Raw genomic sequence first — 24301 nt, 5'->3', positions numbered from 1 at the left:
TACTACAACCTATTGTCGCTCAGGAACGAAAAGTCTGGTAGCGCTGGTTGATCTAGTTTGACGGTTGTGATTTCAAAATTAAAATGGCGCCAAAGAGACGGAAAATCGTCTAGTTTCCCTTGCTTTTCTTTACAAATTTAAATCAGTAATTTGTTCTTAATATTTTTGAAGCTGCAGACGCGGAAAACCAAGTCAAAAATCTACAAGAATCGAGAAAAATCTGCAAAAGTACGCAGTCTTAATATAAATAAGTAAGTTTTTTATTAATAATATCACCAAAATGATTACTTATCTAATTCGATCGAGTGTATTAATTATTATTTAATAGACACATTTGCCTTACGTCGAATGACTACGCTTAATTAAATCATTTCACGTGGAACGTGAAGCAAGTGTGACCAGCTGCCGCGAAGGGAAGAATGCACCCGTCTTTACGCCGTCACGAACAAGCGTTATTACGTTTTCAATCGTTATCGGCGCGGTCACGCTGTTTTGCAGCTTTAATTTTCGTTCGTTTTTGACGAGTACGGAATCGGAATCGAAAAGAAAAAACATAAGCAGACAGGCAAAGCAGAGCATATTATAATGAATTCCTAAGAAAGTTCGACGCGCGCCGAACAAGTCTGCGTATGTATTCGTGCGAGCAGACAAGCGGATGCATATTTTTTTGGCGTTTGGCTGGCAATAAATGCGTTGTCTCACTGGCTGTGCCCGAATCGTTAAAAGTGCGTGGAAAAGTGTACGAAACCAATACACGGAAAGTGGGACAACGGCAACCGAGAGCGCTCGTTGCGCTTGTCAGTGTCTGTGTCTCTGTTGTGTGCGTATGTTTGTGTTTGTGCGAGTGTGTTTGTCGGCTAAGAGTGTGTTTGTGCCTACAGTCTTCTCAGTCGCTCGAGTGCCTAAAAAATGTGTTTAATTTCTTGTTTAACGACAAACGCCTAAGACACAGTAGCACATCGCACCAGTGCAGCGAAATGCGCCTGGTCAGCGAGTAACGCTCCCTTGCCAGCGGCGAGAAATGCATGATATGGACTTGGACATGGCCAACATGGAGCATGCCAGCGAATAGCTCGAATTGCGAATTGTGCACGCAAAGAAGGCGCTCTTCTACTCCATCTTCTTTTGTCTGACTCTGACCGACGACTTTGCCGCATGGTGAGTTTGCCGTTTGCTGCCGCTGCTTCGCTTTGCTTAGCCAGTTGGTATTGTTGCTGCTGTTGGGTCAGGGCTTCGGCGGCGGCGTTGTTGTTGTTGTTGTCACCGCCGTGTTCTGCACTGCCTGCACTCTGTTGTTGATGTTGGGCCCGCTAAAGCTTCTGAAATTTTCATTTCTCTCGCCAAAGGGGAGCGGGAGCGGCGCAGTTCTGCTTGTACTGCAGATGCTTGCATGTACAAGCGAGTGCATGTGTGTGTGAGTGTGTGCCCCTGCATTTGTGTATGTATTTTCTCCATGCAGCCGACCAGCAGCAGGGCAGCGGCGGTGGCGGCGAAGGCGGCTGTGGTGAACTCGGAAGCCAGTGTGGTGGGTTTGTGCCCGTGCGGCGACAGTGTTGCCAACACAGTTCGGCTCGGTCGTGGCGGCGCGGCTTTCCCAGCGTTTGCTTGTTTCCCTCGTTCCGCTCTTGCTGGCTCTTGCTGGCTCTCTCCTGTCCCTCTCCCCCTCCCTGTCTGCCTTCTGCCATTCCTCTTCATCCTCGCCATCGACAGCTGTGTGCGCATGTTTTCAACGCTTATTATTTATTAAATGTTGTTGTTGTTATTCCGCTCGGAGTTTGCGCGGCAATTTCGGTGCGATACCATTTCCCCGCCAACGGGAGCAGAGATTCCTCCGCGCCTCGTATCTGGACTCGGATGTGGGTTGCATCAATCTGCGCTTCCCTCGTGCCACAATTACGGATAAATGATTTCGGTGAATGCTAAAATTAGATCCTCTACTTAGTCCGGTTTTCATTCAGTTTTCATTGATCTGCTAGTGTGCGTGTGTGTGTTTATGTATGTTGATGTGAGTTCGGAGGTCGTTCGCCTCTTAGTGGGTTCAATACAGGCACGGTCCAGGTTCCAGGATCCGATTGGAAAAGCTCTCTAACGTCCCTCCTGATTGTGTGATTGCAGGCTTCCAGGCGGACACTGGACAACTGGATATAGCAATGAATGATTTACGTCAACAGCAGATGGTAGCAGCGACATCGTCATCAGGATCGGGAACGGGAACAAGAACGTCAACGTCAATCATAACCACAGCAGCAGCCGCATCGTCCACAGCTGGACCATCAGTCGGTCGCGCAATCAACTCGAATTCAGCGGCATCAGCAAGCAGCAGCAACAGCAACAACACGAGTACGAGCGAGGAGGAGCAGCGGGTGAGCTCCACATCGTCGCCAGCACAGCGGGAGCAGCAGCTGAATGCGGATCAGGAGCAGGATAACGAACGGGAACGGGAGCAGGAGGAGCAACATCAGCAGCGGAAGCAGCGTCACAATCAGCCCGGGCAAATAACCAGCACCACCGCGTCGCCTCCGCCGACGCAGCAGCAACAGGAACGGGAACAGGAGCAGGAGCCGCCACCGACGCCGTGCGACGATGCCCCAGGCACAACTGGAGCATCTGCATCAGCATCGGCAAGCTCAGCATCCGGAGAAGGAGCAGCATCAGCAGCAGAAGGAGCGATGGCTGCCACGGCTCTCGACGTAAAGGGCGAGGAGCGAGGAGACGGACACAAGATCATCCTGAAGCTCTCCAAGCACGTCAATCCGAACCCAAACTCAAACCTAAATGAATCTCAGCCGGCTGGCGATGAGCGGCGCGTGGAACCCTTGCGCATTCAGCTGCCTAGTGGCGGCACCGAGGGAAGCGTAATGGCCAAGCCCCAAGACGCCTCCGACGCGGACGCTTCCTCCTGCTCCTCGTCGTGTGCCGAGGATGAGGTGGCCAGCAGTCTCGGCCAGCATCCACGTAGCACGCCGCACATAGTGCCAAAGCTGACTATACGCGCCGCCAACGAGGAGCGAGTGGGCAGCGTAGTGCCCAAGTTGACCATCAAGTTGCCCGAGAACCCGGCTGGCTCCAGCTCCAACAGCAAGTCCAGTTCCGGCTCAGGGCCGGGGAGCGGCGCCCAATCTGCGCTGCCGACAAAGAATGAAGCCCACCTGTCCAGCCTGTCGCCCGCCTCCGCATCTTCCTCGTCGGCCTCGTCCTCCTCTTCCTCATCCTCATCGTCCTCGCTGGCGGAGATCCAGACGGTGCCCAAGCTGATGATCAAGACAACGCTGGCCGGCAGCAGTTGCATAAGCAGCAGTGAGGAGCATTCGCAACAGCAGCAGATACCAAAGTTAACCATCAAGACGGGTGGGGGCGGAAGCGGCCAGGAGCACATGCACACCGTGATCATGACCCACGACCTGAGCAACGCCCAGAGCATCCCAAAACTAACCATCAAGACCAAGTCTATTGATCTGCTCGAGGACGACCCGGCGGCCAAGGAGCAGCTACAACCGCTGCCCAAGCTTACCATTAAGAACCTGTGCTCGCCGAAGCACAAGGTGCGTGCAGTGCTAGAGGAGAAGGTACCCTCGGCTGCCTCCAAGTTGGCCACCACCTTGAAGCCCGCGCTCAATCCAGCCCCCACACACATGACGAATGGCGGCGAGTCGAACAGCAGCAGCCAGGAGTTTTGCGGCTTCTCTGATCCCGACGCCGATCCGGCTGCCGGTGCATCAGACGAGGGTCGACGGAACTCCGACGATATGGACATCGACGAGTCGCTGTCGACGCAGCATGACCCCAAGATGTTTCACAATCTACCGCCATTGGTGGCCAGCAACGGCATAGCAAGCGGAGCTAGCAAGGTCAACAAAGTAGGCAAGGCCAATCCTGCACACCAGCAGCAGCAGCAGCTACAGCAACCGCAGCACAATGTGGTGGACATGGTGGACCTGACCTCGTCTCCGTCGCCTGGCTCTTCGCCAGCGCATGCGCCCAACAGCTTTACTGGCCGCATTTCTCCCGCCCAATCGCACAATCTGCTCCTCGAGTGCCTGCGAATGCAAGCGGCGGCAGCGGCAGCGGCGGCGGAATCCAGCGCTGGAGTCGGTGTCGGTGTTGAAGGTGCCGTTGGCGGGCCCGGCTCGCCAAACTCCAACATCCTTCTCAGCCAGCTGACGGCGCCGGCCAAAGGTTTCACCACGGCCTCACCCATAAGCAATTCTAGCAAGTACCCGCAGCTAACGGAGCGCCTGATGGCCAACGGAGGCGGCGGGAGCGGAGTGGGAGCAGTGGTAGCCCCTGCTGCTATTGCATCCGAGGGCGAAGTAGCCGTTGCTCCGTTACTGACCTCCTCGAACTCCGCCCAGCCCATCATCGACTCCATCGAGATACTGGACACACCCGAAGGCAGTCCGCACATAACATACATGGACGAGGAGCATCACGAGGTGCTCAATAACCACCACCAGAGCAACCACAAGCACGCCCTGGCTTCTGGCGATGACCAGCATCCGGAGGACCAGCTGCAGGAGATGGACAACAACAACGAGAATCACTTGAAGCGCAACAGTAGTGAGGGCAACGAATCTCCCATCAGTGGCGTAAGTGTTTTCCTTCTGAATATCCATATTTCTGTATTTGTCAGCTGCTCATTGACTCTTCCTCTGGTCCACGCAGATCCCTCCCAGCAAGCAGAGACGCCTGGACAACGACGAGAACGACCAGCAGACGCAAAACTGTCACGATCTCGCCAACAAGTGCAACGACGCCCACGGCGATTCGGTGCAGGTAGTGCCGCCGACGCATCGCTCTCGCAAGCAGAAGCACGAGCGCATCCTAAACACTGATATGGAGGATGCCCTATTTTCGCCCGTCCAGCAGCAGCAGCAGGTGTTGCTTACGTCGGATCAGAACGGCACCCTGTTTGCGGAAGACGAGGCGGTCGAATCCAAGGCTCAGGATCCGTTGGATCATACGGTCGCACAGCCACAGCCTTCGCTGCCGTCAGCCACACCGGCCAGCACAGGAAAGCGACGAGGCAGGCCGAAAAGAAACCAGAATCAGAGCATTAACGATCCCGCCCTTGTCTGTGCCACCCCCACGTCCACGCCCACGCCCGGTGCCCCGCCAGAGGAGGCTACTAGCGCTGTTAAATCGCGGCGCGTGCAGCTTTTGCGCAAGCGACTGGCCATCGACATGGTCAGCGTGGGCCCAGAGCAGGCGGATGCAACGCCAGGAAGCACGGTGCTCGGCGAGCCAGATGCTCGAGTAGAGGACGAGCTGGCCGGTGCTGCGGAGACACCCCCGCGTCGCGAGCACCGACCGCTGCGTGCCACGCGGCGTTCGATGGCGCCTAACACTAATGCAAATACGAATCAACAGCCCACCCCCAAGTCAACCAGAAAGCGGCAGAGCAAGGCCAGCGCTCAGCACAGCCAGCTCCCGCCGCCGCCGCCGCCCACGCTGGTACAGTTCGGTGGTCCTGAGTCGGAGTCCAATAATAATAACAACAGCAGTAATATGGCCTTCGCCCTAGCCGCGCAAATCGACTTGACCATGTGCTCGTCCAGCTCGTCGACCTCTTCCGGCACTGCCGCTAACCAGCAAATGATCAGCGGGAGCGGGAGTAGCTCTATGCTGCCGCCCACGACGATTCTCTCCTCCTCAGACCCCCTGCCGGATGTCATCTTTCAGCCGAACGACTTCTCCTCGATCATGGCCACGCAGCAGCTGCGCTCGCCGCGGCCCTCCAGCATCAGCGGCGGGAGTGCCGGCGGCAGCCAGCCGGACTCGCACGACGAGGACAACTATAACAGTGCGCTGGATAATTCTGGAGGTAAGGCAGAACACAGTGACCAAATTATTGTAGTATTATCTACTACACTCTTGCTTCCAGATGAATCTGCCTCGACGACGACCATGCTCTCGATGACAACACCACCCACGCGGGGACGCGGACGTGGCCGTGGCAGGGGCGGCAGTAGGGGCAACAGAGGCTCTTCGTCGGCGGATCGGTCGGCCAGCAGTGGTGGTGTCGCCTCGGCGACAACGCAACCACGGGCGCCACGGATGAGCCGTGGGGCCAGTGCCGTGGCCAAAGCCATAGCCATGAGTCGGCCACGCTGTGTGGGCGGCCTGAAGCACACGCCCGATCCCGAGAGGCTCAAGGGTCTGTTTAGTCCGGTAAGTGAAATTTCTTGTCTGATTTTTTTGTCACAGTGAATGTGTACACCAAGAGATACCTATCTACTGTTTGGGAAAGGTATCTTGAATCTTTAGCAAGTTCCAAGTAATTCTAATCGGTGGATAGGGAAATATTCCATTAAGAATTGCCAAAGGAAGTTTTAATTATTAAATAATTACTTTCAAAATTTCAAAATTCTTAAATCCATGGCAAATGTTTTTAAAGTGTAAATTCACTTGCCTTTTAGTAAATTACAAGTCTGTGGGACTTAGCGAGTGCCCACTGTAACCTCCAGCTGAGGAGTTTCAATACAACCTGCTCTGGCAATGCTGTGTGCAACAGCAGCATCCTTTGCCCGCACTTACTGGTGACTAATTGAGCTCCCGGGCTCTTCAACTACTAATCCCTAACGACCAGAGCAGCGGATGAGGGGCATCTGGGATCCGACCATATGCGCATAATGTGGGCCAGCGTGTTGTAGATTATAGGGATGGTCAGTGAAGCTCTGGGGGCTTTTATTTTTATTGGCGTTTACAATTTGCATCGCCTCGCCAGCTTGTTTATGTTTCGTTACGTAAATTTTGTTCCACACAAACACACGCACATCAGGGGAAGGGATGAGGGATGGGGAGGGAGTAGGGGTAAAGGGAGAGACGGGCTAATGTTAACGTGTCGTAATTAAAATCAAAGGCGCGCGCCATGTCATGAATTCATTGCCAACAGCCTGAGTGTAAGTGCAAGTAACTGCAACAAAGCTCAGAAGCATGGGTGGGGGAAGAAGCAGCAGCAGCAGCAGCGCAGCAACGCAGCCGCTCCGATTGTTGTTGGCTTCACCTGCGATTTTAATCAGCTGAAGTTTTTGTTTGGCTCTCGCCAATCGCACACGAGTGCGCGCATGTGTGTGTGAGCATGCTTGCGTGTGTGTGTGTGTTCTGGGTGGTGAGCATGTGTTGGTGCTTGCACTTATTCGCTGGCGGTTGTCCACCTTCACCACACCTGCTGCTGCTGCTGCTATTACCGTTCTCTCGCTCTCTCGCGGTCACTCGCTCTCCCAACAAAACTTTGTGTGTTGGGGTTTTTATAGAAAGCTGGCAATGCTGCTCGCCGGCGAATTACATTGTGCAAGTCTAAACATGAACACGGGCAGGAGGCAGACTTTAAGGACTTTAAACTCCCTAATGAATAGAGTGTAAAAGGAAACCCAATTAGCGATAGCCCACTTGTCCCGACTGCTTTTTGCCTATTGTTCACAATGCCAACTCTTGTCCTGATCATTTTCCAGTCGCCGCAAGTCTTCGAGGAGGATACGCGCATGAGCGCGGACCTTAGCAACAGCAGCCAGTCAATGTCAATGGCTAGCCTGATGGAGCCGCCACTAACGCCACAAAAGTAAGTTACCACCGCCATTGACCAACAAGCGAGTCCAAATTCACGTAATTTTATCCTATCGTCTACAGGCAACCCGATTTCCTCAATAATGAGGAGTCACAGTCGTCCATGGTGAGCAATGTGAGCTTGCTAGACTCGAACCAGGGCCAGTCCGTCGACACCATACTGGGCTCTTCGCTGAAACGTCCAAAGAAAAAGAAGATGGAGATTTGCGTGGCCGAAGAGTATGTGAATATAGTAAAAGATCTCAAACCAGTCAAAAGTTAATGTTTGCAAACTCTGCAGCACGGATTACAGCGCCTCCAGCATTGCGGAGTACGATTGGCCGCCGCCCAAGGGCTGCTGCCCGTCGAAGAATCGCGACACCTTCATGATTCAGGAGCAGGTGGCCCTCTATTTGGGTATTACTAGCTTCAAGCGCAAATATCCGGACCTGCCGCGCCGCGCCGTCGACATGGAGGAGCGCAACTGGCTGCAGGAGAAGGGTCTGGTCAGCGAGAGGATGTGCGATCTGGGCATCACCGCAGTGTGGGCCTCCGACATTCTGGACATTATGTACACGGACTTCTACGATAAGTACGAGGACTACAAGGAGTACATCCGCCAGAAGCATCTGCGCGAGATTGAGGCCAAGCAGAAGGCTTTAGGTCTGACCGTCGGTGCCGGACGTGGCCTGCAGGCGCGCGACCGAGCTATGCTCTCGGCCAGCAAGTGGAATGTCTACTTCAACAAGACGTAAGTTGGAGTCCGTCTGTCCTGTGGCTGCTGCTCAGGAACAGCTTTCTAATGACAATCCTTTTATCTGTTGCCCGCTTAGCCGCAAGGACGAGCGCTTGGCCTGCCTTGACCTGCAAACGTTCACAATGAACCAGCCGCTGCAGTGGACGGCGCCCACGTCCACCCGCCTGCATCGCTCCATCGCGAATGTGGTGTTGGCGGCGGCGGAGGCGGAGAACATGCCGGCGCCACCCACTCTCCTGCCGCCCCGCGTCTACGACGAGGCCTTCCGGGTCTCGGATTATGCCTATCCACTGACCGTGGTGCCGGACCAGTTCTCATTTGCCTTCCGTCAGTTTGAACCCACAGAGCTTAGGTATGTATGCTCCTGACAGGTGCCTAATCTGCACACCACTAACCGATTCTCCTCTACTCTCTCCTTTAGAGCCTATCCCCTAGACACTGCGCTGGAGAAGCCCTCGACCGAGCTAGAGATGGCGTTGGTGCCGCCCGTCAACGATGCGGAAGCCGCTGAATCCGTCACCAAGGATCAGGAACCTGAACCGCTAGCGACCAAGCCTCAAACGGTGGCACCCGTCCGTCGCAGCAGGAGATCGGCGCGACAGCTGCCGGACAAGGCGCGCACGGCCAGCAATTCCAGCACTTCTTCCGCCGGGACGCTCTCATCCGCGTCCAGTGGCAACGAAAGCAGCAGTGATACGGTGAGTCCTGCCATAGTCCACGATTCGAGAAGGATGAAACTGACTTGACTTATTGCTTCCTATTACAGGACAGCGGAGACGACAGCGACTGCAGCAGCAGCAGCTCGAGCAGTTGCAGCTCGGCGGCGGCCGCCTCGAGTGGAGCTGGCAGCGAGGACGAGGATGGGCACGCCCAGTCGTCGTCCAGACTGTCCAACTGCGGCGTCTGCCTGCGCAGCCAGCACCGCAATGCTAGGGATATGCCAGAGGCCTTTATCCGATGCTACAGCTGCCGACGACGCGGTAAGTTCAGCAGCTGCCATGCCAAACATATTCGCTGCTCACGTCCGCTTTTCTTTACAGTCCATCCCAGCTGCATCGACATGCCGCAGCGCATGGTGGGCCGCGTACGGAACTATAATTGGCAGTGCGCCGGCTGCAAGTGCTGTATCAAGTGCCGGAGCAGTCAGCGACCGGGAAAAATGCTCTACTGCGAGCAGTGCGACCGAGGCTACCACATTTACTGCCTGGGCTTGAAGGCAGTGCCAGATGGTAAGTGCTAGATCTTCGTTGAGTGGCAAGAGACAGCAGCTAACTTTCTTATTGACAATCCAGGGCGCTGGAGCTGCGAACGCTGCTGTGTGTGCATGCGATGCGGCGCCACTCGGCCCGAAGGACTGCCCCAGGTAGCTGCCTTAGCGATGGCAGCGTCGCCAAATGGCGAGCGCTCCAAGTTGCCGCGCGGTAAACGACTGAAATGGGTGCACGAGTACCGCATCGACCATGTAACTAAGCTGCGAGAGCACGCCGCCATGTTCTGCGTGCCCTGTGCGCGGACGAAACCTGCCAAGCGTCAGCCAGCGGCTTCCATCTCCTCCGTTTCGGTGTCGCTGCCCACCAGTGCGACTGCTAGCCCGTTGCAGAGTCCGACGACTAATGGCGTTCAGGCTGTTGTATCTGCGGCACTGAGTCCACAGACGGCTACGTCGACGATGCCACCCAGCCTGGAGGCAACGCCGATCTCGGCGGCGGCAACCACAACAACCGGCTCAGTGTCGTCCGCCATGAGCAGGCGTCAGCAGGTGACGTCGGCCAGCATTACAACAATGCAGTGCAGCTTCAGCCGGAACAGTGTATCCGACGAACCAGGGACTGCCACGGCGACGGCAACGGCCACCATTACGGCAACGGCAGCGGCGACCGCAGGGACAACTGCAGCTGAGGCAGCGACTGCCACGCCTATAGGAATAGCGCCGCCGCCGGTTGTTGCCTGAGTGGGGGTCATACGTTATTGTGCCAAGCGCACTCTAACGGACTTATAGTAAGCGCCGGACGCGGCTCCCACCCCCCACCCCTACTGGTGCCCACCCAAACCTACACATGGAGATGCATAGTATTACTGAATGCGACAAAGGAGGAGGATGAAACGGAAGGAACTTTTTTTTTTTGAACCATCATTAATCTTTATTGTCAGTACAACGTATTGCAATTGTTTTTTTATATATATATTTTATCAACTAAATAGTTGTGTTACTTAACTTAACTTACATGACAAGCACCCACAGCACACCGACACAGAGCCCGACAAGTAGCAAAAAGAGCAGCTTAAGTTAAACGCTTTGCCTACTCCTAAGTTGAAACATAGCCTAGTAGTTAAGTCACCACACAAATCATTATGTTTCTAGAGAATATTCATCGGACGCATTTTAGTCTTTTGTACATGTCCCTGTCCCTACACACGCACACACCACACACCACACCTTAAGGCCTAAATGTTCCGTGTTACTGTTTACTTTTTGTATCGAATTAGTATGTTATTGACTACGCCTGTCGCCTATGTCTGTCACTGTACTATATATTATCTATATATACGCAAAGAGCGAACGAACGAAGATTATGATAATTTGTGCTCCGAATTTTTTGTCACGGTATATGTATGTATTTATAAGCCCAACACAACCCCTAGTTAAGTAAGTAGTTAAGCCACAGCATATTCTGTACGTAGGTAGTGTCATCAGCAGCCTGGTTTTCCCTCGATTTTGTACCGTCGATTCCCCCGTTCTGCTTCGATGGGATGGGGGTCCTGTAATTGTACGGCTAAGAATGTATTATACATGTAATTTATGCTTACACATAAACGAAACCACAAAAACAAACATAATATTTACTACCTTTAGCTTTAAGACAGCACAAGAACAGAGAGCGGAGAGCAGGAAAGGATTACGGAGATGCTGAGGAGAAGGCAAACATTGACGAGGAAAACCATGTGTGAAATAGAATTAGGTTCTGATGCAGCAGCAGCAGCCGCCGCAGTTAGAGATCAATAAGTAAATAGTTAGCATTAAGTTGTTCGTTTCGACACAAAGTGGAGGCAACCACACAGGCGCAGCAGCTGGAGACTCTGGCGAGCCGCCGGTAATCTACTTTTCCATTGAGTTAAACGCTCAGTCCCTAAGCCCCTAAGTAACCTATATTGTAATGTACACACAAACACACATACACATACGAGAAGATTTATTTTTAAGTCGAATAAAACTGCAGCATTAATATCCTGGCCTTGCCCCCAACTCATTCTCCATCAGGCGCTCCTCCAGCTCGTGGCCGTCGCGCCACGTTAGCACCGAGCAGCTCAGCCCAGCCTGACCACCGGCAGCGGTGCCCAGCTCATTGTGCAACTCATAGCCTCGCCGGATGCAGGCCACATCCTCCGCCCGCAGCTGTTGCATGGCACACAAGTCGTTGCAGCTGTCGCCCACATAGACAACGCGGTCATACCTGCCGCTGCGGATCAACTCCCGCATGACGGAGCCCTTGCAGAGATTGGCCGGACAAAGATCGCACTCCGTTTGCTCCTCGTAGGGCAGAATCAGCAGCTCTCCATTCGCCTCTATGCTGGCGGGATTTGTGTAAACGCTGGCGACGAGGTCCTCGATGGCATACTCCTTCAGCCACTCGCCGATAAAGAATGAGTTGGCATCGCTGACGATGCAGAGGTCGACCGCTGGGTTAGTGGCCAGGCGTCGCACTACGCGAAGCATACCGGGCACCGCCTCCATGTGGCGGACGCACTTGCCCACGGCTGCCGAGCCAATCTTGTGCTCGCTGTGCAGCTCTTGCAGCACGCGGGATATGAAGGTTAGCCAACCGCACTGGGGTATCAGCTCTTGCAGTTCCCTGCTCCGCTGGGCACTGGGCAGCAGCTGGCTGACTGCCAGATAGGAGTCCTGCTGGACGATTGTCTTGTCGAAATCGATGGCGGCCAGGATGCGACCACCGCTATCGTTGGCAGCCTCGGCGCTCTGGCAAAAACCACGCCGGAGGAGATGGCGACTTAGAATCTGGAAGTACCTTGACGAAACGGCAAACATATTGGTGACTTTTGGTGGGGAAAACAAACGAATTTGACTTTAATATCAACAACACACACACCCATTTACATGATCCAATATACATTAAGGTCAAAGCACATCGATACTGGGTGCACAGGTCCAGCGAAACCATTCTCCCCTGACTCTGTGCCGACGAAACACTTGAACATGCAACATTTATAGCATAATTTTAGATATTGTCACTGAAAATATGTTTTGGTTTTGCCCCTCGGCTCAGCGTAAAATACTTTCCAAAAAGTCAAATACATGTGTAAAATGCATACATAGTTTGTGTGTAGACTTGGTGACATGCAAAAAGCTATGCAAATGCATCGTACGGAACAGCACAAACGTGTATAATTAACTATATTATATATCGGCGAATTCATTGGCTAACTATAACAATTGGAGTTTTGGGGTTCAGCATCCACCGATGGCAATAGCGCAGGCCGACAAAATTTCAAAAAAAAAATCGTAGAACCAAGAACTGGAATGTACTTTTCCAAGGGTTTTTTCACCGGCTGAACCTTAATCCGACCTTAGAAAATTTTCTATACGATAGGTTTTTGACATACTCCATCTTAAAATTTTAGCAAATACGATTTTAGGGTACTTTTGAGATGCTGTAAATTCATTACGATTTATATATGTTTATTTTATTATTATTATTTCAAAAAATACTGTTCTTGCACTTCAAAATCAGTTTTTAAAATTTGAAAAAATATTTATGAATCTTAAAGGTGTCATGTTTTGAATTTTAATCGTTATTTTTCCATATGTTTTTTTATGTATTATATTTTTCCATATTTATTGTCAAATTCGACACTCAGAAATATATGGAAAAATAACTTATATAAAATTCAAGAGACAATATCTCGCAGACCAATAATAGTTTTCCCAAATTGTAAAAACTGTTTTTAAGGCCAGGAACAGTCCTTTAAGGTGGCGTAATTTGTTTCTAATTTTAAAACTCAATTTTTAAGGGCAAAAACAGTTTTTTAAGATGCCGTTTTGAAGTAATAGGACATCAAAAGTAACCAAAAAATCATATTTTCAGCACATTTAAGTCTAAATATTTAAAAAACCTGGACATTTTCTGGGACCAGATCTGAGTTATCATAAATTATGGGAGGAGGATATTCCGGTTCTTGGTCCCAAAAGTCTGTCAACCTGCGTAATTGCTCTAACTGATGGTTAAGTACTTGTGCTCCAGCTCCACTTTCGTCTCGATCGAAGCTGATTCTTAACACCATCTGGCCTAGTTTTGCATTATTTGGATTTGAGTACGAAGAGGAGTCTCTGGGATATGTGGAGTTGAGTTTCGGGCTTGGAAGAAGCTTGCTTTTTTTTATGGAAGGAAAATATGTATATATTGATCAGCTATCAGTGATCTCTGAGGGAGCAAATAGCCCAGTACTCTGATGGTGCCATCTCGTTCTATTTCACGACTCTGTCGCCCCCTAAACTGTGGTCTGCACATTCTGCACGGCCTTGGAAAGCTCCACCTTGGAAGGTATTAGATAAAATGCCGGGGTCATTGTCTCCCCGCATGGACACTTGCAGGCTGAAACAAACAAAAGGGATATAAAGCTGATAAACAGAAGCAAATGCCTCTCCCAGATCCACCCACCGTTGATCCAGCTGAAGTTGCCCAGCTTCTGCTCGCACTTGGGACAGTACAGGCGACCCTGGGTGTTCAGCATGATGCGGTGCATCCAGGCAATGGGCTCCACAAACAAGATGCTCCGGCAATGGTTGGGCGCGCCCTCATGTCCGGGCGAACCGAGCGATGACTGCCGGATGCGCTCGGCCAGCTGCTCCAGCATGCGGGGCCCGCTCTGGTTCTCCGACTGGGCCTGGGCATTGGGCATTTCCTCTTTTGGAGCAGGTGGGGACGACTCCTGCGGCGGCCTGTCGCGCGGCTTGTGCTCCAGCACGTGTGACTTGGAGGCCAGAACACGACGGCAGCGACGACAGCGAAACACAATCGGCTCTGGGTTCTCGCGCGTTATGTCCGGATCCGGACGCACAACGCTGTGGAAGCTCTGTGGCAGTATCTTTGCCTTGCGCATCTGCTCGCCGGCGAGGCGCAGGCGGTGGATCTTGTAGCGCTGATAGCTGGGATCAATTTTGCAGCCCATGCGGCGGAAGAGTTTCAGTTGGCTGACGAAGCCCGCGTTGGGCTGGACAAAGCGGCGCTTGGCCTTGACCAGCTCGTAGGCGGGCAGGAAGTCCAGATTGTGGTGCTTCATCATGTAGGCGATGACCGTGGAGGAGCTGCGGCTCACCCCAAAGTAGCTGTCGAGAGAGCAGTCAAAATCTGCGGCTGTAGATCGATTGGGAAGACATGTGCTTACCAGTGCACCAGCACATTACCCTTCTGGGTTAGGGCGGAGCTGATGAAATCCACGCAGCCCTCCAAATGCTGCAGGATGTCCTCGCGCGGCATGTCGGCAACTGAAAGGTCGGGGGACACTGGTTCTGGACAACCACAACAGAAGAATCTCCGACCGAGTGTTTACTCACTCTGAATGTACTTGGTGGTGAGGAAGCTCGCCTCCAGTATGTGCTGCGGCAGGGGCACCGAGTCAAGGGTGAGGATGTGTGTGATCTTGAAGGAGCGCAGCGTCTCCATGTGGGTGGCCGCCGTCAGGTTGCCTGCGCCAGCGGAGTGACTGTTAGATGGGAAATACCCCCCAACTTATGGAGGCTGAATGCTCACCCAGAAACAGGCCCGTCTCGATCTCGTCGATGCTAACGGGCCCGCCGTCAAAGTCCTCGCGCGTCAGAGCCCCCGAATCGTGCGGCTTGCCACCCGTCGTGCAGGAGGCGGAGGACCTTGCCTGTGGCTGGTACTGCGCCATGATCCGCCCCGAGATCCCAAGGCAACAGATACCACAATCGTGTGGTCGGTCGTGAAGGACTTGGGGCGTGCCAGTGTGACCTTCTGCTTCCAGCTCCAGTGCCAGCTCCCCTTTCCGTGCGACGCCATCGATAGCTGCAGCCCATCGATAGCTGCTGCCTATCGAGGGTGGCGCATATCTATTGCGTACAGAGCCGGTGACCAAAATAGGAATAGAAAATTAGGAAAAACGTGAACAAACAGACACCATGACCACGCTGCGACCCTTCACCTGCGACGACCTCTTCAAGTTCAACAATGTGTGAGTATTGAACCCGCTGTCACATCCGCAGCAGTGCTCACAATACCACCTTTCGTCCACCAGGAACTTCGACCCACTTACGGAGACCTACGGCCTGTCCTTCTACACCCAGTACCTGGCCAAGTGGCCGGAGTACTTCCAGCTGGCGGAGTCACCCAGCGGCCAGATCATGGGCTACAGTAAGTCCCCTGCGCCAGCACTGATGCTGCCATTAAACTAACCTTTCTAACCGCTCTAGTTATGGGCAAAGTGGAGGGCCACATGGACAACTGGCATGGGCATGTGACGGCGCTGACGGTGTCCCCCGACTACCGCAGACTGGGCCTGGCCGCGCTGCTTATGAGCTTCCTTGAGGACATTTCGGAGAAGTAGGCACCGAACGATTCACCACCGCCGGCACCTATTCATTCCTCGTTTGGTATTTCTTCGCAGGAAGCGGGCATACTTCGTGGATCTGTTTGTACGAAAGAGCAACCAGGTGGCGATCAATATGTACAAAAACCTGGGCTACATCATCTACCGCACCATACTCGAGTACTATTCGGGCGACCAGGACGAGGATGCGTACGGTAAGTGGACTACATTCCACTGCTAATGCTGAATGCCACCTCCTAATGCCGTGCTCCTCTTTGCAGATATGAGAAAGGCCATGTCCAGGGACGTGAACAAGAAGTCGGTCATACCGTACACGCAGCCTGTACGACTGGAAGATATAGATATGAATTGATACGATATCAACCCAGTAGTAGCGCCCGCAACCGCATTTATGTCTAACTGATCCCGGCCCCCAACCCTAAACGGGCGCGCGAGCCCCAATCACTATTTAGTTACTACGTATATGACCTGTAAATAATCCGCAGTCCCACGACCTTCCCATCCGAAACGAAACAGCGGTCCTGCTTGCCCCGATCCCTGCACATGCCCTGAGTAAAGCTGTATTAATATGACCTCGACCTTCTTCTTTAATAATCAACATCAAGATTTCCCAAGTCGATGCGTAAATAATGACCGTATTAGACACCTGTGTGTGCGTGTGTGTGTAGTGTGTGTAGTGTGTTCCGGCACTTCGGAAAGGTAAATAACGTGCGCAACAGTTGACTTCATCAATGTAAATGACAGAAAGTATCTAACGCCATCGCCATTGGCATCGCCATCGCAACTCGCACATCCTGTCCAGCTGCCGCGTGTATACGCTCCTCTAACGGTGTCGAATGTTTCTTGCAGGTCACAATGCGCGAGCTGCGCCGCCAAATGAGACACGACCACAACTAACTGGGGCTTATCCATCGGCCTGCTGCTACCGCCAGGCCCAGCATAACACAATATAACCCATAGCCCCCAGCAATTGTCCAACATTTGCTTTTAGAGAATGACAAATAAATAAATATATGGCACTAGCAAAAATCTATAAACTCAGCCAAAAAATCATTAAATTCAATTTGAAAAGCGGTTCGTTTTTAAAAGGTTAATAAATCTCCATACTAAACTTTAGCGTTTTTTTGTAAATTTAATTTATAGACATATTTTTTGATCATTTTTGGGGAAAAATAAAAATTAAAAAAATCTATAGCTCAGTCATAACTATAACTCGAGAGAAAAATTATACCACAAAGAAAACTACCTGACAGATATTCTCCCCCAGTTGGCTTCCTCTCTTGATTTATTACCAAGGATAACAAAGGATATGACTGAGTCCTCGTAAACTTGACAACCAGCGTTTTATCAATAGTTCCCGAATGCTGCTAAATTTAGCAACTGCCGGATGGGTTGAGTCAGTCCGCGGAAAATGGCGAAGAAGGGTGGAGTGCAGCAGCTTCAGGCGGACCTGGCCTCGGACGAGGAGTTCGAGAAGTTCCTGCAGCGTTCCGGCCTGCTGGGTACGTTCAAAGGAGATGGGACTGGGGCAAAGATTACTAACCCTGTGGCAACCGTCAGTGCTCGATATATACTCGGAGTGGTGCGGCCCCTGCCTGGGCATGGTGGGCAGCCTGCGGAAGATCAAGCTGGAGCTGGGCGGCGACAACCTGCAGCTGGCCATCGTAAGAGCTTGGGGATAGAGTTGGGAAAGTCGAATCACACTCACCCACATTCATACATACAGTGCAAGGCGGGCTCCATCTCCTATCTGGAGCGGTTCAACAAGAAGAGCGAGCCCACCTGGATGTTCGTCACGGTGAGTAGTAACATGGCTATGGATCTTTCACTAATCTTCTAGAGAATTCCGCAGAATGGCAAGGCCATCAACATCATGTTCGGCACGGACGTGCCCAAGCTGGTTGCCATGATCACCAGAATGCTGCAGTCGACAATGGCCAAGGAGTCACATGTGAGCTACGAAATCACCGAGCTGCAGCCGATCGAGCTGCAGCAGCTGGAGGTGCGCAACCGGGCGCTGCGAGTGGCCGAGGAGATCGAGCTGGCGGAGAGCCGGCGCAAGCGCGTCGAATACCTGCGCAGCGTCACAGACTGCATCATGAGCAACCTGCCCGACATCGGGATCACCGTCTTTGGGCCGCAGGTCAACCGCGACATGTTCAAAAAGCTCTCCGAGCCGGCCGATCCCCTCAAGATTCAGTGCAAGGACCGCAAGGTCTTCTCCATTTCGCCCGCTGACTTTGCAACGGTTAACTTTGCGGCCGAGAACCCGCTGGCCCCCGATGTGATCGAGCAGCTGTACGACAAGGAGCTGCTCATGTGCTTCTGGAAGGTTGAGGAGGTGCTCGGGAGTCCCCCGACAGTGCTGCGCCAGTATGCTCATGAGCTGACCAAGGAGACAATCAAGCCGCCGGACGAGTTCAATGAGGAGGAGATCATAGTTCCGCCAATGATTGTGCCGCTGGAGGTAACCGTGGATATTTTGGAGCCAGGTGAGGGTCCTTCCGTTAGGAAAATTCGTATAAATGTTATGATTTTTCCAATAGAAATAAATGTCGATGTAGAGGCAGAGGCGGAAGAGGTAGAGGAGGAGCAGGGCGGCAAGCAGGTGGATGAGATTGCCAACGACGAGGACGTAGAGGCGGCTGAGGCTGATCCGTCCCCGGCCGAACCCCTTCCAGTGGCACAGCCAGAGGAGAAGCAGCGCAGGACCAAAACCATCCGGATACCACCCATTTGGGTGCCCAGCGACCAGCGCACCCATGCAGCTCTCATTTACACGTACTTCCGCGCCCAGACATCCACATTTCTGCCACCCGATCCCGTTCCGGAACCCCCGCACATTGTGATGACCTTCGACGCCTACAAGAAGAAGGATCTCGGTGTGCTCCTCGAGACCTGTCGCGAGGACATCCCGCTCTACGGCTTCTTCACCAGCGACAATCCCCAAACGGCCGTCTTCATAGCGAACTCGGTGGAAAAGTACAATGCCAAGCCCTATGTCCCGTAAGTATACCTAATGGCTCCTCTCAAGGATCAGAAGTTCTCCCACGAACCTTATTATTTAATATTAATCACAAATTCAATAAAATACAGCACCGACAAAATAGTGCTGAAGGTGAACAAGGTAAGGAGTCCGACCATACCCACCCTAATGGCCTACGGTCCCAGCTATGTCAGCACAAACTCGGTGGTTGGCCACAAGGAGGCCAGCCAGTTCTTTCCGGCCAACTACAAGTCCGCCATGCAGGAGGAGGCCGAACTGCATGCCGTCAAGACCGAGAAGCCCAAGAAGCGCAAGAAGGTAAGCCACCGCACTCATGTTGAACACCAATTTGTGCTGTTCGTGTACATCTGGATATTTCCCCTGCAGAACAAGAAGGGCGGCGACGCAGAGGACAATGGAAAAGCGGAGGCCGGACTGGCGGATGCGCAACAGGAGGCGGACGATGCGGCCAAGACCTCGCCGGAGGAAGGTGCTTCCACGACGAGCAGCGGCGAAGATAGCTGCGAGTCGCGTCCAGCAACAGCCGATGGCACGAATCCCGAAGGAGCTGTGGGCTCCTAGGCCAATTATTCAATTCATCAGTAATCAAGAATATGATCCTAAACCCGAAGTGCCGTTTTTCAACATATTTTAATTTATTAATTAATTTAATTTAATTAATTCCTGCACCAGCTACGGATTACACGGATATATACACTAGTTATACAAATATATACTACATATTTATTATAATTGTTCCCAAAAACACAAAAATGTAAGCGCGGCAGACCAAAATAAACTTTTAATATTTACGTGTATGTGTTTTTTTTTATTAATTAAACATTAATTTAACCGCCAAAATAGCTACATGCGCATCACTGGTAGAAAGTACGATGCCATTTTGTCCCAATAATGTAAAATAGCTAGATGCGCATCACTGGGAGTTAGCGATATTTTCTTGCCTCCCAATATTGCAATACAGCTAGATGAGCATCACTGATGCATGTCTGTTGATTGGCCAACAATTTGTGGCGAAACTGGTATAAACTGTTATATTTTATGTTATGCATTTATACCTTTTTCCCGCCGACAACAACCTCTTGATTGCAACAACAACCTTTTTTACAATATCATCCCTACAGCAGCCCATCCAAATTTCCGAACATTTCCATGCAAATTGCCCGTTTCCCAAATTGGGGTAACAGGCGAACAGAAACCAGCAGCAAGCAACTGAAAACTGGTATAAACTGTTATAAAAACTCCAAGTTTCGAACCACGTATGAGCAAGCGTAAGTAAGCGGAGACTCAAACCTTTTTACTTCAAATTTTGCGGTCATTTTAAATAAACTGCACCTGGGCACACTGAAACTGATCGTCGTTAAATTCAAATTCAAATTTGGCAGTTAAATAAAATTGTATAAATAATAAAAAAATGAAAATAAAAATCTAAAAAATTCAGATAAATCTAAAAAATAAAAAATAAAAATACTAATGCAAATTTGATATAAAGAAAAATACATAAAAAAAATACAATTATTTTAAAATATTTTTGTTTTGGAAATTGTTGTTGTAAAAAACGTGTTGCTCTAGAACACCCAACCTTTTCTGAAAATCCCCAATAAATCAAATAGTCAGCGGTGTTTATTTTTTTGTAATTATTTTTATTTCTGCTTGTGTATTTTTATAATGTAATGCATACAAATGGTGGTGTTTTTTTTGTTGTTTGCTAAAAAAATAAACCATAAATATTTCTCAACAGCAACCCATCCAATTTTCCGAAAACTTGCATGCCCCATTTACCAAATTGGGGTAACAGGAGAACACGAAGCAGCAGCAACTGAAAACTGGTATAAACTGTTATAAAAACTTCGGGCCACGAAAAACGTGCCGGTGTGACCATATTGTGTCTCTGCTTGCCGGCCGCCCCCGAAAAGTTATCGAAAGCTGCCCAGCTCTAACCGAGCTCCCCAAAACAGTTATCGAAGGCCACCCAGCTCTGGCAGACCATCTGTTTTTGCAGGAATTTCGTAAGAAACCGAGCGCCGCCAGATGGATCCTAATTTGCGAAACGTAAGTCCCGACGCATGCAACACCCGCAGTGCCATACTCACCCGCTATTCCCATCCAGTTCAAGGATTTTCTCACATTGTACAACAAAGTGACGGAAATGTGCTTCGGCCGGTGCGTCGATAATCTCAACGAGCGGAACCTGGCCAGCCATGAGGTAAGTGGCCTCGGTCAAGCCTGACCCTCGGCCTAACTATGTACTTTTACTCTGATCCACGGCTAGGACGTCTGCGTGGATAGGTGCGTCACGAAATTCGCTCGCTTCAACCAGAACATGATGAACTTCTACGTAGAGGTGCAGACAAGTTTAAACGCGAAACGCATGAAGGAGGAGGAGGAAAGAGCCAAGATTGCCGCGCAGCAGGAGGATCAGAGGCTGAAAGAATTGGCCGCCACAGCGGTGCTGACACCTGTTCCGCCGACTGCCGCAGGCAACCTGTCCCTTTAGCAGCAGTCGCCGGAGTGGTTTGCCACGCCGCAGCTGCTGTTCTCGATCCTTGACAGCTAAACACCGTCTCCACTGTCCAGACCCACACATCCACATCCGTTTCCTGAACCCCAAGCCACTTTCCGGTACAGCCAACGCATATAAATTGTCCAAAGTACACAGGATGGCGCACATCTGCCTCCTTGCGCTCATTGGCCTTCCGGGAGCCGGCAAGTCAACCCTCTGCGGCTGGCTGCTCGGCCAGCAGGCTGCCCTGCGGTCTCGCCACCTTGTTCATCTCTGCTACGACGACTTTCTTAACGCCCGACCCACTTCCTCCGAGCTGCCGTACAAGGAGCAGCGTGCGCTGATCTTTTCACTCCTTAGACAAATCGTCTCCGCCATTCGGGAAGGTGCCGCTTGGCCTGGCCAAGTCCGGCGCACGACTGCCGGCAACAGTAACGGGTCCGATGGCGACTATCTAATCCTGTGCGACGACAACTTCTACTACCGCAGCATGCGCTACAAGCTGCACCAGCTGTGCCGCGATGCAGGCTGCGTCTTTGGCCAGATTCACGTCGACAGTTCCCTGGACTCCTGCCTGCAAGCCAATGCAAGGCGAAGAGGCAACGACCGCGTGCCCGATGCTGTAATCCGAGAAATGCACGAAAGAATGGAGGCGCCGGGATCGGAGGCCTGGGAATCTAACAGCCTGACAGTGGCCAGCGCAGATCCCGAGGTCGCGGGCTCTATGATACTCAATTTCATCAATTCCCTGAATGCCAAGCTGGTTTCGGAACAGTCGTTACCAGCAACTGGGCAGGATCAGCAGCAGGAACAATCCCTGGCCCACGGCCTAGATCTGCTGTTGCGAGGGCGAATCAAGACACTGCTGAACGGAATGCCGCAGCCGGCGGACAAGCGGACGGCGAGCGCGAGACTAAACGAGGAAAGGAAGCGGATACTGACACGGTTCCGGATAGATGCGGGTGCGGGCCGGCAGGCAGACCTAAAGTACTACGTACATTTGTTAAACTAGCCTAAGATAAGCTTAATTCGTTTGATTTGTTATTTGACCGGAGGCAGCGCCGTGTCTGTATTAAAACTAGATTTATTTAGCTCAAAAAAATACAAGTTAAGTCTAGAGGGTCTCGGATCAAACCACCTTCACCTGGCTGATATCGCGCTTCTCAATCATACGCATCTGCTTTTTCTTCATGCGCTTGAGCTTGGCGGGATTCTTGATGACCTGTACAACCTCCGACCGTCGCTCGTTGGCCAGACGGCGCTCTGCATTCTCAACGCGGCGCTGGTGCTTCTGCACGGCCGCCTCCTTGCGCTGCACCTTGATCTCCTTTGACTTCTCCTTGATGTAGCGCAGCTCATCGCGCAGAGCAGTCTTCTTCTCGAACGACAGCCGGTTGACCGTCTTTTTGATCTTGCTAAATCTGTGGGGGACAAATGGAGGATGAGCTGGCTGTTCGACACGGCAGCCTCAAGGTAGTTCTCACTTCTGTTTGGGCGTCTTCCAGGGCCGATTTGACTTGGGCTGTCCACGTGGAATAGCGGCCTCCGGCTTTGCTGGCTTCTTGGCCTTCTTCTGCGTCTTTGGGGACTGTGTCTCGACGGCGGCTTCACTCATTTCGTGGGAAAAAGGCTGCTTGAACCCAAAATGCAAAACAATTCAAAAAGACAACAAATGCACGTGCTGGCTGGCCGCCTATCGATAACACGAAACATATGTTGTGCAGGGCTGCATTTCAATCGCAATCTGCTGGCGCTGAGTGGCCAGGTCAGTGGAATAGACTACATCTGGTATTTCGAGTTAAAAGAAATTTTCATACGCATTTTTTAATTTTTTAAAATATGGATAAAACATGTACTATCTACTTAAATTGAACTTTATAATGTTTTATAATTTCCCTAATTGCAATCAAAATTGTCTAGCCTTTTATAATATTTACAATTCATGCAGTTCAAAGGAGTCGGAGGCGGCACAGCTCAACTAGAAGGAAAACAATTTATACGAAGATAATGTAAAAGGCCATGATGATGCAGCTGGCAGACACTATAGGCGATAAGCGCTCCCCAATCCTGGCCATCTTCCAAAATATCCCCTTCCACCTGCGAAGGAAACCACAGAGATTAGAGGGTCTTGAGAAGGATAAAAGACTGGCACTCACCCGATCCTGTGGCGACCTATAAAGTTGGGAAAAATGGAGCGGATGTAGGTACATGTGCAGATCATCAGCAGGATGACCACCAGCAGGCTCTGGAAGTTGAACACAGCACTCTGAGGCGAGAAAGGATAGCGTTAGGGTGAGGTTTCTGCTACTGAACGTATTTTATACCATGATTCCTTCCCGAAGCAAATTTTATTTAAACAGTGATTTTAGGACGCCAGCTTGACAAGTTGAATAAAAGCTACTAGGGATGGATATGTTTAAGCCTGTGAGCTGGTTTCGAAATAGGAACGGAACCAGCGAGGGGTTCGATTTGGGAACGTGGATTTTGATTCAAGGATTTCAGTCAGGATATGCCATTGATGCCTAAAATATTAACTTTTGATCGTTGCTATTCCTTAAATTCAACTGTTATCACTTTGTTTTACCTGTACTTAGCCTGTAGACTAGCATAATATTAATAAATTAAAATAAAAAAATAATTTAAAAACTTGGCCCATTTGTAGCGAGCTTTTCAAGTTCAGCTTAGTATTTACTGGTGACATTTTTAGTATATTTTGCTGGGCACACTGGCCCGAAGCGCCGCTTCGAAAGATTTCAACATTAGGCGAAATTAAACTTCAATTTAATATCCATACGGACGACACCGCTCGCCGGACGCATCCGACAATCCAAAATGGGACGGCGCACCACCTTGGAGCAGCGCGAGTTTGTGCTTTCCCTCCACAGAGCCGGCTACACGGAGCGTTTCATCA

General features: G+C 51.3%; 9 protein-coding genes across 18 annotated transcripts; 5 read left to right on the top strand and 4 right to left on the bottom strand.

The window, feature by feature from the left end:
- The first annotated feature begins 67 nt into the window (after nt 1-67).
- Nucleotides 68-11525, top strand: e(y)3 (enhancer of yellow 3). Of its 6 annotated transcripts, none has more exons than XM_017179217.3 (13): nt 68-251; nt 329-627; nt 2116-4586; nt 4663-5821; nt 5882-6168; nt 7452-7558; nt 7627-7782; nt 7844-8293; nt 8376-8651; nt 8721-8997; nt 9066-9279; nt 9340-9528; nt 9592-11525. In XM_017179217.3, exons 3-13 carry the CDS (start codon nt 2151-2153, stop codon nt 10248-10250), a joined length of 6210 nt encoding a protein of 2069 aa, XP_017034706.1. In that variant the 5' UTR covers nt 68-251; nt 329-627; nt 2116-2150; the 3' UTR covers nt 10251-11525. The 6 variants fall into 6 exon arrangements, with proteins under 6 accessions (XP_017034706.1, XP_017034702.1, XP_017034705.1 ...); XM_017179213.3 differs by having other exon boundaries at nt 329-725; XM_017179216.3 differs by having other exon boundaries at nt 329-739.
- LOC108083450 (pyridoxal phosphate phosphatase PHOSPHO2) lies at nt 11389-12484 on the bottom strand. The gene has a single exon (XM_070288006.1). The coding sequence runs from the start codon at nt 12342-12344 to the stop codon at nt 11520-11522; it is 825 nt and encodes a 274-aa protein (XP_070144107.1). The 5' UTR covers nt 12345-12484; the 3' UTR covers nt 11389-11519.
- Nucleotides 12485-13653: 1169 nt separating this feature from the next.
- Nucleotides 13654-15309, bottom strand: MKP-4 (MAPK Phosphatase 4). Its single transcript, XM_017179211.3, has 5 exons — nt 15067-15309; nt 14871-15002; nt 14702-14801; nt 13975-14642; nt 13654-13908 (listed from the first exon to the last, which is right to left on the bottom strand). The coding sequence occupies exons 1-5, from the start codon at nt 15206-15208 to the stop codon at nt 13805-13807; spliced, it is 1146 nt and encodes a 381-aa protein (XP_017034700.1). The 5' UTR covers nt 15209-15309; the 3' UTR covers nt 13654-13804.
- Nucleotides 15310-15349: 40 nt separating this feature from the next.
- On the top strand, nt 15350-16999 carry Naa20A (N-alpha-acetyltransferase 20 A). Its single transcript, XM_017179101.3, has 6 exons — nt 15350-15508; nt 15572-15687; nt 15747-15876; nt 15941-16077; nt 16144-16205; nt 16733-16999. The coding sequence occupies exons 1-6, from the start codon at nt 15456-15458 to the stop codon at nt 16778-16780; spliced, it is 546 nt and encodes a 181-aa protein (XP_017034590.1). The 5' UTR covers nt 15350-15455; the 3' UTR covers nt 16781-16999.
- Nucleotides 17000-17073: 74 nt separating this feature from the next.
- Nucleotides 17074-19646, top strand: LOC108083372 (uncharacterized). Of its 5 annotated transcripts, XM_017179118.2 has the most exons (7): nt 17074-17385; nt 17444-17547; nt 17610-17681; nt 17736-18375; nt 18430-18889; nt 18980-19187; nt 19257-19646. In XM_017179118.2, the coding sequence occupies exons 1-7, from the start codon at nt 17295-17297 to the stop codon at nt 19449-19451; spliced, it is 1770 nt and encodes a 589-aa protein (XP_017034607.1). In that variant the 5' UTR covers nt 17074-17294; the 3' UTR covers nt 19452-19646. The 5 variants fall into 5 exon arrangements, with proteins under 5 accessions (XP_017034607.1, XP_070144105.1, XP_017034606.1 ...); XM_070288004.1 differs by having other exon boundaries at nt 18980-19646; XM_017179117.2 differs by having other exon boundaries at nt 17074-17681.
- Nucleotides 19647-20814: 1168 nt separating this feature from the next.
- Nucleotides 20815-21384, top strand: Tim9b (Translocase of inner membrane 9b). The gene is made up of 3 exons (XM_017179442.3): nt 20815-20939; nt 20998-21093; nt 21160-21384. Exons 1-3 carry the CDS (start codon nt 20919-20921, stop codon nt 21382-21384), a joined length of 342 nt encoding a protein of 113 aa, XP_017034931.1. The 5' UTR covers nt 20815-20918.
- A 163-nt stretch (nt 21385-21547) lies between these two features.
- Pstk (Phosphoseryl tRNA kinase) lies at nt 21548-22542 on the top strand. The gene has a single exon (XM_017179440.3). The coding sequence runs from the start codon at nt 21548-21550 to the stop codon at nt 22400-22402; it is 855 nt and encodes a 284-aa protein (XP_017034929.1). The 3' UTR covers nt 22403-22542.
- On the bottom strand, nt 22457-23103 carry LOC108083581 (coiled-coil domain-containing protein 86). Its single transcript, XM_017179441.2, has 2 exons — nt 22875-23103; nt 22457-22811 (listed from the first exon to the last, which is right to left on the bottom strand). The coding sequence occupies exons 1-2, from the start codon at nt 23003-23005 to the stop codon at nt 22520-22522; spliced, it is 423 nt and encodes a 140-aa protein (XP_017034930.1). The 5' UTR covers nt 23006-23103; the 3' UTR covers nt 22457-22519.
- A 78-nt stretch (nt 23104-23181) lies between these two features.
- On the bottom strand, nt 23182-23867 carry LOC108083583 (protein kish-A-like). Its single transcript, XM_017179443.2, has 3 exons — nt 23715-23867; nt 23547-23656; nt 23182-23487 (listed from the first exon to the last, which is right to left on the bottom strand). The coding sequence occupies exons 1-3, from the start codon at nt 23715-23717 to the stop codon at nt 23385-23387; spliced, it is 216 nt and encodes a 71-aa protein (XP_017034932.1). The 5' UTR covers nt 23718-23867; the 3' UTR covers nt 23182-23384.
- Between the last annotated feature and the right edge of the window lie 434 nt (nt 23868-24301).

The sequence above is a fragment of the Drosophila kikkawai genome, chromosome X (genome assembly GCF_030179895.1).
Source record: "Drosophila kikkawai strain 14028-0561.14 chromosome X, DkikHiC1v2, whole genome shotgun sequence".
NCBI classification, from domain to species: Eukaryota; Metazoa; Arthropoda; class Insecta; order Diptera; family Drosophilidae; genus Drosophila; species Drosophila kikkawai.
The sequence above is the reverse complement of the archived record's forward strand: the minus strand, read 5'-3'. Positions and strand labels throughout refer to the sequence as shown.